This window comes from Ipomoea triloba, chromosome 4 (assembly GCF_003576645.1).
Source record: "Ipomoea triloba cultivar NCNSP0323 chromosome 4, ASM357664v1".
NCBI classification, from domain to species: domain Eukaryota; kingdom Viridiplantae; phylum Streptophyta; class Magnoliopsida; order Solanales; family Convolvulaceae; genus Ipomoea; species Ipomoea triloba.
Window position 1 is genome coordinate 16247374 of NC_044919.1, and position 17883 is coordinate 16265256.

Genomic DNA, 17883 nt, shown 5'->3' on the forward strand with positions numbered 1-17883 from the left:
TTATTTATTTATTTTACATGTGTACATTGAATTTGGCTTAGATGACTTTGTGGATCATGTGACCATGAAGATTAGTGTCAAGTTTACTGATAGGGAGTGGTTGTAGTTGTTGATGAGTTTGAGATACTTGTAAATTGGTTCTGTGTGTTTTGTTGCACTTGTAAACCATGAAGTCCTGTACTGTTATGGGTATAGCAGCCCGAGTAAAGCAGTTTGGTGTCTGGTTCATAATCAGAGTTGGATAATCTAAATACAATGCAGGGCCAAACTCAGGCTCTAAGTAAAAGAACTGTACTTGAAGTCAACCTTGACCCTGAGATTTAATCAGGGAATTTATTAAAGTATTAAAAAATCTACATGCATCATTTTAATATGAATATAATAAAATAAATAAATAAGTATAATGAATGCTTTAAATGTAATTAAACAATTTTTAATTTAATTAGTTATTTATAATAATAATAATTAAATATAATAATAATTAAATATAATAATAAATAAAATTTCAACTAGCATGTATTGTATTTCAACTAAAAAGTTGCAAATGTCATTTGGTCTTCTCTGAAATGCATGCGTATGACAAGGACCTTGTGGTCCAGTGGCATCAAACTCTTCCCTTTATACGGGAGGTGGTGGGTTAGGTTGAGAAAGTAGTTATGAACTGGGCAAGAGTTCCCTCAGTGGAGGTAATACTGAAAAGTTATGAACTGGGCAATAGTACTGAAAATAGGTTGAGAAAGTAGTTATTAACTGGGAATCATTAACTCAACTTGTTTATTTATTTAATACGGAGTAATTTGTCAAATTCTAAATTAGAATGATTGAATTGTAATTAAACAATAATAATTGGGTAGAATAATAATTAAGATTTTAATTACACAATATTTTAATTTAAATAGTTATTTATTTAATAATTAGAGTATTATAATTTGAATATAATAATTCGAATAATTATGATTTTAATTATAGAATATTTTATTTTAATTAGTTATGTATTTAATGATTAGAATATTTTAATTATACTTTATTAAAATGAAGAACTAAATAATGTTAAATTCTAATGCAGCATGTAAAATTAGTATTACTTGCGTATTACTTATTCATAATGTCAAATTCTAATGTAGCATGTAACAAGCGTATTTTAAAAATGTTAAAAATAAATAAGGCTTATTCATTGAACAAGCATATTACTTATGCTTGTTCAAGAATATTTTGTGTTTTAAATTAACAAGATTGATTTCTAATTTATTAATTAGAATAAATGAATTAAATTTAGAATCACATCCGAACAATGGAAGGAATTGTGTAGTCGTTTGTTAGGATTTACTCCCCTTGATCGATTTTTGAAGCAATCGAAAATTAATTTGATTGCAATAGGACTCGTTCTAGAACTAACCGCGGATAGCACAAATGATGAGGTGCAAGTTGCTACACGGATACAATTGATGCATTTGTTAGGAGGACTTCTTTTCCCCAAATCAACAAACATGGCGGTAAATTTGGCCTTGTTGCCTTTCATTGAGGATTTTGAGGTTTGTGGCCAGTACAATTGGGGATCAGCTGTGTTAGCCTATCTTTATAGGGGGTTGTGCAAAGGAGCTGACCATCATACTTCGGTTGTCGATGGTTGTATGCTACTGCTGCAACTTTGGGCATGGGAGAGGCTTCCTATGCTTAGGCCAGAGGGCGTTATAGCAGAATTAAATATTCGTGATTTACCAGTTGGTGCTAGGTAAGTTGTAATAGTTAATTTTTTAAAACGTATTGAATTAACTTTGTGTTGAAGTAGTCATGAATTGTTGTTGCAAATGTAGGTGGGTAGGTGCACATTTTTGGGGCAATGTGCCTCATCACGTGATTCGGGCATATCGCGGCAAATGGTACGTTCGTTTAATGTTGGCATTACTATGCTCATTTATATAATCATATTTTGTGGTAATCATAACATTTTTTTATGTCTTTCGCAGTTTGTCTTCCAGCCTTACAATGCATTATTTCCTCAATTGCCTGACTATTGCACGGCCGGCCAAGCGATTTGGACAGCTCGAGTGCCTTTGATCTATTTTTATATCATTGAGTACTACTATCCTGACCGGTTCTGCAGGCAATTCAGCGGTTTCCAAGATGTCCTGTTTGAAGTCGTGTATAGTGAGGAATTGCACGTGTTCGACAGGCGATCTGGCAATTTTGATTGGGCTGACAAGCACGCTGAGCATTTGTACTATTGGAGACAACGGGCAGGTTTCATCCACCTAATGCAAGTGATGAACAATCCCGTTACAAGTGATGCATACCGGGTATGGTATCATACCCATGGTAAGCTTTTCATTGGCAACCCTGAACTCCGACAAGATCAGGGTTATGTCCAATGTGGTGCCTCGTTAAATGAAGCGGTTAGTATGTTCAATAACGGATAACGTTTTTTTTTTAAATGGGGTGATTAATAATTTATGATCATATATATGTTATGTGAATATATGTTGTATATTTGATGGAGATACACTACATTCGTGAAATGCATATAAGTACCGGAGAGGCTCGCGAGAATGGAGCGCGAGCTCTTGATCTCGTTCGGGAACTTCACATTAGCTCGCGCGAACATTTAGAGTGTGCTGGCTATGCTTACTATGCGGATGTCCCCCCACATTTATTCAATGACGCACCGGTATACGAGCCAAAGGTGCAGCATCGCCGTCCAGATTTACGACGGCATCGAGAGAACATGCGGGGTCAACCTGGGCACGGTGGTAGGCATATGCGCGCGGTCAACCAGGCTTTGCAAGCCGAGGCTGACCAACAAAGACATGACGCCGAGGATGACGATGACGACAATGAGGATGGGAATGCGCTAGCACTTGTGCTGTTCAATACCAGGGCGGTGACCAAAACTATGACTCACAGCCTTTTACTATGTCAGGCCCCAGCTCAAGCTTTTGTGGTCCCTATTCACAGGCCGACTTTGGTGGTTTGTCTCAGTATACTCCAGCTAGTCAAGTGTATGATCCCTCACAACCGGGGTCATCCCACCATAATGCACCATTGAATATACCCCCGCAATTTGGAGGTCAAAATCGGCCGGCATACAACACCTCACCTTGGTCCCATCTAGTTGGAGATTTTATTGTAGAAGACTCTTCTAGTCAACCCGGTATTGGGAGCTAAAATATCGGTATGCCGAGCACTGCTGACTTCCTAGATATACAGGAGCCACAGGAGGTGTAGGAGCCACAAGAACCACAGAGACGACAATCAACCCGAATAAGATTTCCTACAGTTTGTGGAACGCACCCGCGTCAAAGGTATATTTAATTTGTTAAGTAAATTTATTATTAAATAATTATAGTTGTTAAAATATTAATTGATTATATTCTTTCATGTTTGTAGGTACCGGTAATTGACACGGATGTGCATGGTTTATATTTTGACATTTTTTTTACTTCATAATGTGATTAGATAATATTTTGACATGTTCTCACCACTGTTTTCCTCTCCAACACGAAGTAGACTAATCCGACTAGCTATGAATATTAATTCTATCTTTAATTCTATCTAGCTATGTTGTGTTTTCACTTTTTGCATTTCCGCATTTGAATCGACGATGTGTCTGTCTTTTACAGGTTTTCATGAAATAATAATAATAATAATAATAATAATAATATATTATTATTATTATTATTATTATTATTATTATTATTATTATTATTATTATTATTATTATGGGAAAAGGTACAAATAGACCACTGAACTATTTGGGGCATAGCAATTAAGCCATCGAACGCAAATAAGCTCCACAATCATCCACGAACCTAACAAAAAAGTGCAATTGACATTTTTAATAGGTTAATAACATATTTCTGCTGATTAGGATGCCACACGTTTATTATTATTATTATTATTATTATTATATACAGGTAACATTTTAATCTTTTGGCCAAAACCAAACCCTACCCTATTTCTTCTCCCTTATTTACACAGCAGTTCTCTCTTCATCGAAACCTCTACGCTAAACTCGATTCTTCGTCTGCAACTGATTTATACTCCATTTTAAATATGGCCAAGTACAAATTAGCTTAATTGTGAAACTGTAATGGTGACACATACTTTGCGTCAAACTGGTTATAATGCATTCCCTTTGCTATGATGGATTATCCCTGCAAAAGCTTCTTGCTTTCCATCCTGGGATTTTTTTGTTTTGTTTTTGTTTTATTTTAAAATGGTTATAATGCATTAATGCATTCCCTTTACTTACCAGTAATGCATTATCCACCCCTTTAAAATGGATCAAGTATAAACTAGTAATGCATTATTCACCCCTATTTGTACCTTTTCCCTATTATTATTATTATTATTATTATTATTATTATTATATTGTTGTTGTTATTATGTTAAATGGTTGATATTTTTATTGCTATTATTTTTAAGATATGATGTGGTTCTACAGTAAAGATGTTATTGTCATATTAGCAAATTTAACAAAAGATATAATAGTGATATTTAGGTGACCAAATTGAACAAATTATCAATCTATTTTTTTAAGTCAATCTATTTATTATAAATATATTTTAAAACGTTTATTATATTTTGTTCAAGATTTAATTCTTGAAAAACTAAAAACAAAAAAAAAACTAATATAAAACAACTTCTTAATTCGATTGAAATAGAGCCTTATTACACACCAACATCGACATTTGCATAGTCTTCAATATTGTAGACGTACAAATCTTCCGTCATTATTTCCATTCCACACATGTCGAATGCTATTAGGTGAACCTCCCCAACTTCATAATTGAAGAACACCAAGCTCCTGATAACACGGCGATGGTTCCAAAGCATACGCATGAGGAACGCATACTGTTCACCGTAATTGATTAACTCTCCGACATTTATGAACGTAAGGGTGAAAGTGTCGTGTCTAAGAGCAACACTATCACCCTCACTCTCGGTCCAAAAAATGAAGTTAGACAGAGTTGATTAGTCGTCATAGAATTCATCAAAACCAATCATTAAGGTCCTACAACCTGACAGTGTGGTCAATCCAACATCAAAATTTATGCTGGACATGGCTGGTACATAGATAGCTTCCCCATCCTCCGCGGGTTCGCGCTCAACACCATCGCCATGAACCTCAGGCAGAACTAGTTGTTGTTTATTTCGTATGACAAAAAAATGAAATTTAAAATAACCAACGTGTCTAAATATTAAAACATCATACTCTTGAATTCCATGCGCGAGATAGAAATCCTCAAGTCCGTGATAAAAATCCAAGTTTTCAACAGGTAACTCCCACGGATGTGCATGTCCATGAAATAGTTGGGCAGTACGGTTGACATGTTGAAGGAGATGTATGTGCATGCAGTTGGGAAATTGTAACATCCAGGGCAACCACACATGCCCTAAAAACCAAGTAATCGTCTGAACAGAGGGATGGTGAGGATGTCCGACGGTCCGTGTATAGAAACAAGCTAAATGAAAAACAATTAATACAATCAAATCACAAAAAAATGTTGCGATTATAAATGTAAAATATATATGTAATTGAATCCGTACAATGGCTGCCAAGTCTCCCAAAGTCGAAATTGATAGACCCTCGAAGGAAGCTGTCGAGGAATTGTTCAGCACGACGTTTTGTATTGATGTTCGCAAGAAAGGTTAGTTGGAATCTCATCACTTTCATAAGAACTAACCACATTTGAGCAATGGCTAAGGTGTATTTTGACTGTGGCCGTTGTCTACTCATTTCGAAAATGCAGTAGCGACGGCCATGCAGTGTGTGAAGAAAATATGAAATAGTATCACCTTCTTTGTTGTGTTGAACCTCCTCATAACTAAAGCGTGTATCCATTTTGTGGATGAGAATAAGGTTTTGTAAACACAAACAATCTGTAGAATTTTTTCGAACTTATCAAGCTGTGTATTATCATCAACATTCGTCGAATTATATATAGGAGCCAGAATTGTAAACAGTGAACAAGCCTGACTGTTAGTCCAGTCCGCACGTAATTTTTTTTTTTAAATATATATATATTTATGTTTTTTTAAAACATATTAGTGTTATTAGTATTGAATCGAAAAAAGAAAATTTAAAAATACGAATGGTAAATAAGAAATTAATTTTTTTAATACAAAGTCACATCATTGATTTTATTTAATGTGTACAATGAAATTCAATGGAGGAGTGAGCGCATTCTACTTCCACCGTCTTCCGCTAGACGAAATTCACGTCCAGGCCAACGACGAACTCGTCGCTTTCAAAATGAAATGGACTTTGGGAATACGATAGCAACGCGACGATGTAATTATTGTCGGGCACGAACTCATGTTTCAAACCAGTGCCCAGCGTTAAATTATCACTCGTAGGGTTCATTTCTTATTTACTTGCAAACATTGTATCACAAATTTGCAGTTTGTATTCAAAAAATTACTCTTTTTTTTTTCTTTTAAAATTTGTTCTCTTCAATATTTACTAGATGACAGAACTACACTAAATATTTGAACCCTATAACTTTTAATCAGTACCAAAAATTAGATATTCATACTAACCAAACAAAATTTATTCTGGTGAAATTAACTACATAAATATTTAATAATAAATTTTAACGACTTTATATATTTTCCTTATTATATGTCAATTTATACTTTTTATTCATTAACAAATTATAAATATATTTATTAACTATAGACAATTATTACTAATCATTAATATAATTATTACAATCATAAATAATTAGTTTAATCATTACCTAATGAATACTTTAAGAAATCAAATCATAATTTTTTTTACTAATTATACACAATTATTTTTAAACATTACTATCATAAATAAATTTTTTTAAACACCTATACACATGTGTATTTTGTTCATTGTATTCTGTCGTATTTTGTTTTTTTTTTTTTGTTTTTTTAAATAACAAAGAAAAAGCCTAATGTTTAGGCTTGTTTTGCATAAAAAAGATTGCCAAACAAGCCTAAGCCTTAGTATCTTTTCCCTGGATGGAATCCCACCACAATTCGCAAATTATATTGTGGACCATGATCGACCATGATCATGACTGATTCTGCAGTTGTGTTAGACGGATACTGTAGTTGTGTTGGACGGATACTGCAGTTGTGCGGAACAGAGGTCGTTCATCCGTTCAACACAATTGCAGTATCCTTTTAACACAACTGCAATATCCGTTCAACACAATTGCAGTATCAGTTCAACACAACTGTAGTTCCAGACAGATGACACGACCTCTATTCCGCGTAACTGTAGTTTCCTTTCAACACAACTGCAGTATCCGTTCAATACAATTGCAATATCAATTTAACACAACTGCAGTATCAACCATGATCTATGGTCCACAATGTACTGTGGACCATGGTCCATAATACCATGGTCCATGGTATAACGACTGCCACAATCAGCTCCTGTTTGGGAAACCATGTCAAATTGCCTCTCTCCGTTGAGTTAGATTCTAAAACCCAAACGTAACCTCCACCGGCTTGCTCAAGAGCTCAACCAGATGTTAAAGCTCTTCTCATCAACAATTAGAAATTCAACCCTTCTTCAAGCACTAAAAATCCCCAAACTCGAAATTCCCACTTCCCATTTCCATAGCACAATCCCGCCCTCCAATCCCGCAATCCAATTCATTCTTGAAGAAGCTCAGGACGACCTCCAGTCCTCCCAGGGGCCAATTAAACGACTTTCTTCTGGGAATGGAGAGATATCGCGACCGACAGAATGTGATTCCGGAGTTATATCTCACCCGTACCCGGAGTGGGTTGACTTGATGGAGACGCTAATCAAGAATGGATATTTCGCCAACGTTGGTAACCCATTTCTCCGAAACAACGAATTGGGCAATAAAGACTCGAACGAAATACGCACTGCCTGTTTGAATTTCGCCCGTGATCAGTTTGATCTTGTAAGGTGATGCTACTTTTCTGATTATTTTTTCCGTTCAGTATGTTGGGAGTTGTTTTGTTCTTTTTCTAGTTTGTACGAATCGAAGTTGCTTTTCCTTTTAGTTTATGGTTGCTTAACGTTATTGAGCCATTGGAATGGGACTTCCCTTCTGGTTAAAAGCTATTTTTTGATATGTGACTAAGCACTCAATCTGTTTGATAATATGACCATGTGATTTATTACTCTTGTTCTGCCATGATAGACTTGTGTCCTGCATCCACAAATAATATCATAGCTCAGTTTGTTTCACAAAACAAACAATTTATCTTCCATCTCAATTAAACAAATTCTTAGTAGTGATAACATGAACACCTACACTGAGAGCAGTGACGTGAGGTTCTGCTGATAAAACATCGGAGTAACATGCTATATTTTGTCTGAGTCATGTTGAATTTGAGGGATTGAAAGGTATGGCCTGTGGCGAATAGCCATCACCCAACTGTTGCAAAATTGGCCTAGGCAGCTGCATAGGTGCTAGGCGTCCCTAGGTTGATGCGTATTCTGGTGTGTGTGCCCATTTAGGTGGCCGTCCAACTAGTCAGCCGAGTTGACCGACTAGTCGGACAAGTTGGCCATTTTTCCCCTTTGCATTGCCGCTGCCTTCATTGGAGTTCACACCTTCGCAGTGGCCCATCACTTGGTTGCCCATCATAGTCATAGCTCGCAACTTCAAAATTAGATGACAAGGGGAACTAAATTATAGCAATTATTTAAGCAACAAGCACTTGAATTCTTCTGAGCTTAGTTAGAGATGTCCACCTCAGCTTTTTTTCCACACCTTTGGTAAGTCTTCCCAGCAAATGTAATTATGTATCAAATTCATGATAAAGAATGATATGTTGGTAAAGCCTAAAAAAAGGAATTAGAAAGGGAACAAGAACTAAATGTTGAGAAGAGTGCAATGGAAGCAGTGGATAAATACCTAGGATTGAATTTTTATGTCAAAAATTTGGATAGCTGGTGGAGGCATTTGGGCCTATGCCAGGTGTCAGTGGAGGCATTGTTTCTGTTCCATATGATATGGGTGGCAATGTGGCATGCTTCCTCGAGGTGCTGCAATGGGAAACCCTGTTCTAATTACAGTACTACCAAGTGCCCTTGCAAATGCTCCAACCAAACATTAGAGGATGATGTTGCGTGAGAATTTGTACCCACTTGTCGATCAGCTAGAGCATGATCCTGCAGCAATAGTCTTGCTTGCTTCTTGAGATGGAAGAGAGAGGTTTTCATCTTTTTGCATTACCAGATGCTTTTAAGGCCAAAGTTGCTGAGGCAATGGAAGTTCAGTGGAATGTTGAGCAGTCTAAAAGCTCAGCTGAACAACATGCTTGACTTTCCCTTAATGACAACATTGTTTCCCGAGTAAAAAAGTTCTAGTTCAGGTTTATTTAGATGCTTACTTCATCTCATGTAGGCTTTGGATACACATAAATTGGGATATTCTTGGGGTTTTAATGGGATTTCATTTCCTTGGCAAAAAGTACATTTCAGATTCATAAAGTGTTGCCATTTGCAATTAAAAAAAAAGTAAAAAGAAAAAAATAGGTTTACTTATCAGATAAGCATTTACTCATTTTGTGCTTATCAATACAAACTTCTTTTTATTTATTATTTTTTATTTTTAAGGCAAGCTCTGGGTGCTTAAAAATGTGCACAAACACCTTTAGATCCCCTATGCTTAATGAAACCTTGTCTAACCATTCTGATAGAACTATTTAACATGAATATTTCCATCATTGCATTTTATCAATTACAGGCTGTTCACTATTTACAATAGAAGAAAGGCTTGCTTACTAACTCTATCACCCTCATAATTCTATTTTCCTTTCCAATTTTAGCAATGTGTGCAGACCTCCATGTTGTTCTATGAATAAGATTGTCAAATTACTGATTTAGTATTTTTCTGTTTGTATTAGATACCTGTCCCAAAAAGATATTGAAGTGATTGCACAAGCTGGATGCCCCAGCGTGGATAGGAAAGTTGTCAACTCTGGGAAGCGCCTAAGAGCCCATCTGGGCATTGATGAAGGAAATGTATATGTCGAAATTCAGTTGTGATTTTTGCAATTTTGCCTACATAACTAATATTTCTTCTCCATGAATTTTCAGCACTATATCAAGTTTTACATCAGCCACCTTTTCACTTACAAAATAGTTTCATTAGGTTTGCAGCTCCTGCATATTGCGGGGAAACTGTGAGAGGGCATATGTCAAGGTGCGTGAGGATGAAGGTAGACGGACTGTGGATGTTATGCGTTTATTATTTATATATGGGCTTGATCCAGTATCTGGTTCAGTGGAGAACAAGCCTTGCCTGAACGAAAGAGTCAAGGAATCAGTAAGAAAGTTACTGAAAGAAATTGTGGAATTCAGTAAAGCGGAAGGTGCTTATGAGACCAACAAAGCCTTAATCCCTGGAAGGTCATCTACACAACAACTTGCAGCAAACTGTAGAGATGGCAAAATGAAGGTTCCAATGAAGCAAGGCGATTGGTTATGCACTAAGTAGCTTCTGATGAAATCTTTATTACATTTGTCAATGTGAACTGCTTCCTTGTATAGCTAACTAATTTTCAAATCCTTTTTTCTTTTTGTCTTTCACCCCCCTTCTCCTCTCTCGCCCCCTCTAGATGCAATTTCCTAAATTTTGCAAGAAATATCAAGTGCTTACGCTGTAATGACCTATCCCAAGAAAGGCTACACAATCTAAGAGTCGAGCAGGATAATCTTCCATTGAAAAAGGGAGATTGGATATGTGACAAGTAAGAAAATTGCTGTGTAATTTGCTTCTAGATGCAATATATAACTTGTGTTAGTTGTTTCTAGCAATCAACTTTCTGTCATATGGCCATCAACTTGTTGCAGATGTAATTTCTTGAACTTTGCAAAGAATACAAGGTGCTTACAGTGTAAAGAGAATCCACCAAAGCGGCTACTTCATCCTGGAGAATGGGAATGTGAATCGTAAGTTGTAACTGAAATATTGTCCTGCTAAATTTAGTGAATCAATTTTCCGTTCTATCTTTATAAAATCATCATTTATAACACAATGGTATCTGTTAGGTGCAATTACATCAATTTCAAGAGAAATGTGGTCTGCTTAAAATGTGATCACAGAAGACCTAGAGCATCAAATTGTGCTAGTTCTACCTGTTTGTCTGCAAGTCCTACCACAAGCAATCATCTTAGTCGGCCCTATCTTGGCACAGAGAAACAACCGAGAGATGAGTTTAACAAGCCAAAATTTGTTAAGGGTGACGGTGAATATCCCGATGACTCAGTGTTATGGAATCATGAGACTGGATATGCAGATTTCCCCATTTTAGGAGGTAAAAGTGATCTTTCTCGAAATGAACAAAAGCGGGAGAGATGGAAAAGGGAGATGACAGAGAAGAGCACAAAAGCTGCAAAGGCAAAAGAGAAAGCCCATGAATTCAAATCCTGCTTCGTTGACAGCAGCAAGCATTTCCAGCTTACTGATGATGAAGAAATGGCTGACTGGTTTGGGCAATGAAACTATTCAAAATGCCATTATACTTGCTTCGAAACAGTAAGAGCCTGATATACTGCATTTTCACAAAGTTGATTACTTAAAAACTGTCTGCCAAATATCATGCAAATGTTTAATTTCATGAAGGTTTTATTCCACTTTTGTTCTGTGCCTTTTGTCATCTTTGAGTCTTTTAACTTCAAATATTGACTAGTCTTCTTTCACCTATATGCAAAGTTAAACCTTTTTTAATCCCCATGCCGATAGGAGCTTCCAGGACTTTAACACTCCTATCAGTCTATTTTGTTTTCTGCAGACATGCTCCAACATCATACTCCATAGCTTCCTGGGTTCAGACTTCCAAGCTTCAACCAAATTCAAAATAGGTCATTAGAGCATGTTTCCCCCTTTAGCTTCAGCCACTTAACAACCATCTCAAAATTAGACTCCACCACCTTTTGAATTCCCACCTCAGCCAGCACTGCATTCTCCAATATATATTAGTCAGAAACACCAAACAGAACACTCCAATGGCCAGCCACATCACCTCTCATTCGACTTGCTAAGCTCTTCAACCTTGGGGCGTTTCTTGAGAAGATGTTCAATATTCTCCAGGACACCCGGGCAATATAACCTTGTGAAGTCACATTTTCAGCACCCTGCCATATTTAACCAACAAAAGAAAAGCCCTTATGTGGTTAGTCACTTTAAGTTTCCAGATTTTTCCCCATTCACGGTCACGATTCTCATCTGCATGCAACATCACCACCTCATATGCTGAAGAAACAGTGAAGCAACCAGTGCCATTTAAAGCCCAGCAAAGCTCATCAGTAGCCAAATCATCATTGCACAGCACTGTAGCTAGCTGCCAAAATACGGGAGAAGTTCATTCAACCTATCCCATCTCCATCCACTCTGGAGTTCTGACACTCCAATTTCAGCTTGCGAAAGGCAATACAGCTAGTGGAGCACCCTCAATTCACTGATCCAGCTAAAACTTCGTATCCCTACCATTTAGAGCCACTACCTGAACTCCTGCATTCAGGATGAAGGAGCTTTGGAAATTCCCTGCCAAAGGTTAGACACCCGCACCCTTTGATATTCCTAACGTTTCCTACGGTGCAATCACCATGCTTGTACTTAGTTTAGAATAAAAAGCATAAATTGAAGAATTTTAGAATGAGCATGCAAAAATGTATAGTTGCATAAAGTATTGGCATTGGGAGGAGTTGTTTTCGAATTGAATTGGATTTTATGGATTTAAAATCAAGGATTGTGCTGCAATTCTCTGTACCCCATATCAGTAACCAGAGTAGTATTATAGGTGATGGCGCATCCTGCTGTGTTGATGAGTAGATGTTAATGGAGGTTTAGTACTGATTATTAGTAATTTGAAAAATCAAGATTCTACAGTTTAATTAAGTTGATACGAAACTTAGTTGTTGACAATGTATATTGATGTGTGTATATGTGGCTTAAAACCTTATGTATTTCAATGCTATCAAATGAAGCTCTAAAATAAGAGTGTTAGTGCTGTTTGGACAAAGATTTTCGGGTTCTTTAAATAGATTGCTATTGTTAGTAACAAATGTTATTTAGATTTTGATGATACTACTAGACTTAGAAAATTTTCAATGTAAATTCGAAATGCAAATTTAAGAGCGAACCTTACTTCCCGAAAAGTAAAAACACCAAAAAGTAAACTCAGTTTGAAAAGTAAACTTTAGGATAGTTAAGGTTTGCAAAGTTGTGAACAGTTAATGGTTAAAAAGTGGAGAAGTCTTTAGGATAGTTGAAAACCGAAGAGTTCAAGATTTGAAGAACGAAGAAAAGAAGTCTTGAAGATCGAAGAGTTGAAGACCGGAAAGTTAATGGTTAAAAAGTGCAAGGACTAACCTTGACAGCAAAGTAGTTTGGGATTGGAAAGTTAAACTAACCGAATAGTTAGTTTATATTGAGAAGTAGAAGTAGTAGGATTGATTATTCGAAAAGTCATATATGTGAAAAGTAAAATCTCTGAAAAGTAACAAGATTATTTTACGGATGACAATTGGAATGTTCACTGCTAGATTAGTGAACAACCTCAATTGAACAGTTATTAAGGAGAATGTTGCCAAGGTTTCTAAAGTCCTAAGTACGCATTTCAAGGATGACTTTCATAAATGGTTAAGACAAAAAGGTTAGCTCAAAAAGCCAAGCTTTTAGGAGATAAGTAGAAGTAACGGTTGAAAATATGACAAAAGCAACCAACTAGTTCAAGATCCATTGGTCAAAGCACATTGGATAAAAGACTATTTGAATTTTGTTTTCCTCAAAGGGAAAATTTCAAATGTGTGTATAAATATTTTCATTCGAAGTTGAATGATGTGCAGGTCTTTTTGAGAAAATTATATAAGCGTCAAACGAACTTTCAAGTGAATTAAGAGATTGACCAGTGAGAGAGACAAAGCTAAAATTCTATATTCAGATCAAGACTTTGGGAAAGCTACGAAGATTTCAAGCCAAGTCAAGAATGTTGGAGAATCGAACAACTTTGTGGTGCTCAGCCAACGATCTCTACTTTGAAAGGTAGATGGAGGAGTAGCACGTGTTATCTTGTGAAAAACTTGAGACTTATGGCCGGCTTAGTGGTCAAGGCATAAGTACCTGTTTTGTATTAAGGAGAATAGTGCAAACCTCCTACGATTTCTAGGAAAAGAGTGGAGTATACAATGGATGCTCTCGTCACATGACCAAATACTCTAACAATCTAGAAGACATGCAATATCTTGACGAAGGACATGTTATCTTTGGAGTTGGAGCCAAATAAAGAATCATAACATGAACTCTCAACACACGTGGTCTACCAAAACTGACTAAAGTATTTCTCGTGGACGGGTTAAAAGCAAATCTCATCCGTATAAGCCAATTGTGCGATAACAGTGTGTCAACCTACAAGTAAAATTCTCAAAAACCAACTATAAGGTATACAATAAAAATCAAGAGTGTGTCATGGAAGGAAGAATATCTACTGATAACAAAACTACCGTCAATCAAACTCAGGTATGACATCAACGAATGGGGCACATCAACTTTTATGACATGAAAAAAGGTTTGAGAAGGGAGGCATATTGAGGGATCCCATATCTAAAAATTGATGAGAATCAAAGATGTGAATCATTCCAATAAAACAAACATACAAGAAAGTCACATACGAATCTTTTTAAAACCTTGCAACCAAGGTACAAACTAAATTTTCTATTAGTTACTTTGTCTAAGAAATGAAAATTTTTCTATTTTCATGGATTATAATAAATTGATTGACACCACCTTGAGTTAATAAAAAATTTATATATACTAAATTATATAAAAGCTAATCTTGTTAAAGTTCCAATAATGGAAATTTAAAAAAAAAAATGTTGGTGTAATCATAAGCATTGATAACTTGTACATTTTAATTTCATTCTTGTACAATGATAATATATTTTCAAATTTATCATATTTCATTTTTAGCTTTTCCCTTTATGTATAAACTTTATTAATGAAATATTTCTTTAACATATTAATAATATTCTTAACTTGACTTATTGCAAAATGTTTTTCAACTTTTTAATAATAATAATAATAATAATAATAATAATAATAGTAATAATAATAATAATGGAAATTTTGATTTTATGTTATTATTATAACAATTAAATTAGTGTACATAAAAGGATCTTGTGAACCCTTTCATTCTTTTTTCTATTCTTTTTGTAATTCCATTCTCTTTTATGTTAATAATTTAAATATTAAAATATAATAATATTTAACTAATTTGATATTTTTTTTCTTTTAAACATTAAAAAATGTGAAATATATATTTTTTGAATCGTCACCCTATAACAATATGAATGTAACTAGTTTTTCACGCGCATTGCGCGAATGAGATAATGCCCAATCTTATATACCAATTATTTTTGTTGTCAAGATCGATATTGATTTTGTCTTTAATCCAAATAGGTTGATTGTAGAAAATGAATGAATTATAAATTTATATTAGTTCTAATATATTTAAATTAAAGAATGTACAATAAGTATTTTACATACAAGATTAATGAATGCTGCAATAGTAGTTATTTTTCAAATTTCTTCTTTTTCTGAATTTGAAAGATTGATTCCAACAATGTTGTAGACACATAATTCTAAATTAAAGAAATACATATGTATCAAATTTATTTAATTTAATAAGAGTAAAATAGAGTGAGAAACTTAATTATGTCAAATTTGATTGAGATGAGGTTCGAACCTACGACCTTTCTTATAGAAATTAATGGGTAAGTTAAAAGTTAACGGAGTATTAACGGAGAAGATAATATTTAACGGAAAACTTAACGGATAATCATAAAAGTAAGGTTAAATTAGGTAATCTCTATTAATAATATTAATCTGAATTATCTTAACCATCTATTTGATTAAATAATTCATCTGAACCATCCATTTGATTAAATAATTTGACCGCCATTTTTTCTACCCATTTTAGGCCTAACTCTCTTTGGCTCTTATTAGTATAGTAGATATTAGAATTATCCGAAAAATACATTATTTTCTCACTGCTCTAATCAAAATCTCATTTTCCAAACCTATATTATTTGAATTAGAATATATACATTTTATTACAAGTTGATCTATTGAGACAATTTTTCTCTCCAAAAAATTAAATGGAAAAAAATTATTATCTAATCAATCTTGTCGAGGAAAAAAATAATATTTCAAAATGTCAATCAGAGTTTGCAAGAGAAAGAGTTCACAAGAAAAATCTATTAACACATACGCTATAATTTCATCGTCAACATTAGTAAACTTATTATAAACATGTCACTTTCAACAAAAAAAAAAAAAAAGTTGAGTTTTTTTTTTATTCATCTATGATCATCAAAATCAAATTAAGAGTACTTTATTTACAAGTTAAAATTACTCATTCTGATTATATTAAAAGTGATGAATTTTGTTTTATATATTCTGCAATAGTTTAATCGGACAATGTGCATATTATAACTACTAGTATCTAATAAAATGATTACTTGTCTAGGAGTGATTAATAGAGAATGAATTAAGTAAACGTAAAGCCTTGGGGATTGACATCTTAATCTCCAATAAAACCTGTGATCTTGCATGATTCTAGCAGACATGCCTTGATTATTGGAGTTGATTGAAAAGTGATGATTGTGGACTGATGGAGGACCAGAGTGATTCCAAATCATTCCTATATTTGCGGAATTGTGGTCTAATCTAACTTTGTTGTCAACATTTGAACTTTCAACAAAATCTTTAGGTCTACCTCCCACTTCGTTGTTGGCTTACTTGGTCAAGCTACAGTAGCATTATCTTTAGATATTAGGAATCTTAAAGCACTTTTAAATTTAATTCTTTAAGTATTATTATTATTATTATTATTATTATTATTATTATTATGCATGGCTTTCATTTTTAGTCACATTTCATCTTTCTGACCAAATTTTTGATTAAAAACAATCTAAATGTGTCACACTTGTAGTCCGAAATGATACTTTTCTCTCCAAAAGTGCTCAAGTTCAAGCCAATGTTGTTTTGAAATAAAATGGTGATACATTACAGTTTTTTTCTATTAGAGATTTACTTGGTAAAAAAAAAATAGCCAAGGTAGTGTTTGATTGGGACTTTTGTACCCTAGCTAGTAGCTACTATCTAATTTTATGCCATTATCATGTTTGTTTGTTTATTTTTGCTATCATATTATTGGATTCAAATATTTAAGCAATCATAAAAACCCATTACCCTTACCATCATTTACTTTTGAATAATGAAATAAAAAATAATGAAGAAAATAATGAAAAAAAATATATATGTAATTGTCAGTGTATTTAATATCAAACATTAATATATATGCACATAAATGTGTGTGTGTGTATATTATATGCTTTTATACGTTTATTTATTTTAATTTTAATTAGTTGGTTATTTATTTATTTATGTTGATTCTAATTCCTACATACTACCAAACAAATAGACTTCTTCTACTTAACTACATTATATTTATCATTTTTACAAATTATTTGATTTCGATTCTAATTCCAGTGTTTGAACCAAACAATATCCCTAAATGTACAAAAAAAAAATTGAAAATTTTGTTTCAAACGTGACAAAAATAATGCTAAAAATTAAGGGAGTACAAATATTATTCCAAGAGTTTGGCATATGGTGGAGCTAGTTACTGAAGTTAGATCTAACTAGAAGTTAACGAAATATTTTGCTCTAGTGTTAAGGACATAAGGTCAAATCCAACTAAAACCAAATGTTTTTTTTTTTTTTTTGGAAAGGGTTTGGTTTGTTTTTTAGTTGAATTGATATTAAAAATGGTCTATTTCATAAAAAATTTTCTATTGTAGTTTTCTTATAAAATGTTACATTTATACTAAAAAGTATTATATAAAGCTTAAGAGTA

The 17883-nt window shown here is 34.1% G+C and overlaps 1 protein-coding gene across 2 annotated transcripts; it reads left to right on the forward strand.

Annotated features, from left to right (window-relative positions):
- Nucleotides 1-7422: 7422 nt before the first annotated feature.
- LOC116017036 (zinc finger protein VAR3, chloroplastic-like) lies at nt 7423-12987 on the forward strand. 2 transcript variants are annotated; one of them, XM_031257542.1, is made up of 7 exons: nt 7423-7915; nt 9868-9985; nt 10116-10456; nt 10582-10713; nt 10817-10915; nt 11015-11501; nt 11739-12987. In XM_031257542.1, the coding sequence occupies exons 1-6, from the start codon at nt 7506-7508 to the stop codon at nt 11463-11465; spliced, it is 1551 nt and encodes a 516-aa protein (XP_031113402.1). In that variant the 5' UTR covers nt 7423-7505; the 3' UTR covers nt 11466-11501; nt 11739-12987. The 2 variants fall into 2 exon arrangements, with proteins under 2 accessions (XP_031113402.1, XP_031113403.1); XM_031257543.1 differs by having other exon boundaries at nt 11758-12987.
- Nucleotides 12988-17883: the final 4896 nt, after the last annotated feature.

Bases quoted from the DNA above. Each gene is read 5' to 3' on its own strand.
- LOC116017036 (XM_031257542.1), top strand. From the start codon at position 7,506: ATGTTAAAGCTCTTCTCATCAACAATTAGAAATTCAACCCTTCTTCAA. The intron at 7,916-9,867 runs GTGATGCTACTT...TGTTTGTATTAG, and splicing joins GATCAGTTTGATCTTGTAAG to ATACCTGTCCCAAAAAGATA. The intron at 10,916-11,014 runs GTAAGTTGTAAC...GGTATCTGTTAG, and splicing joins GGAGAATGGGAATGTGAATC to GTGCAATTACATCAATTTCA.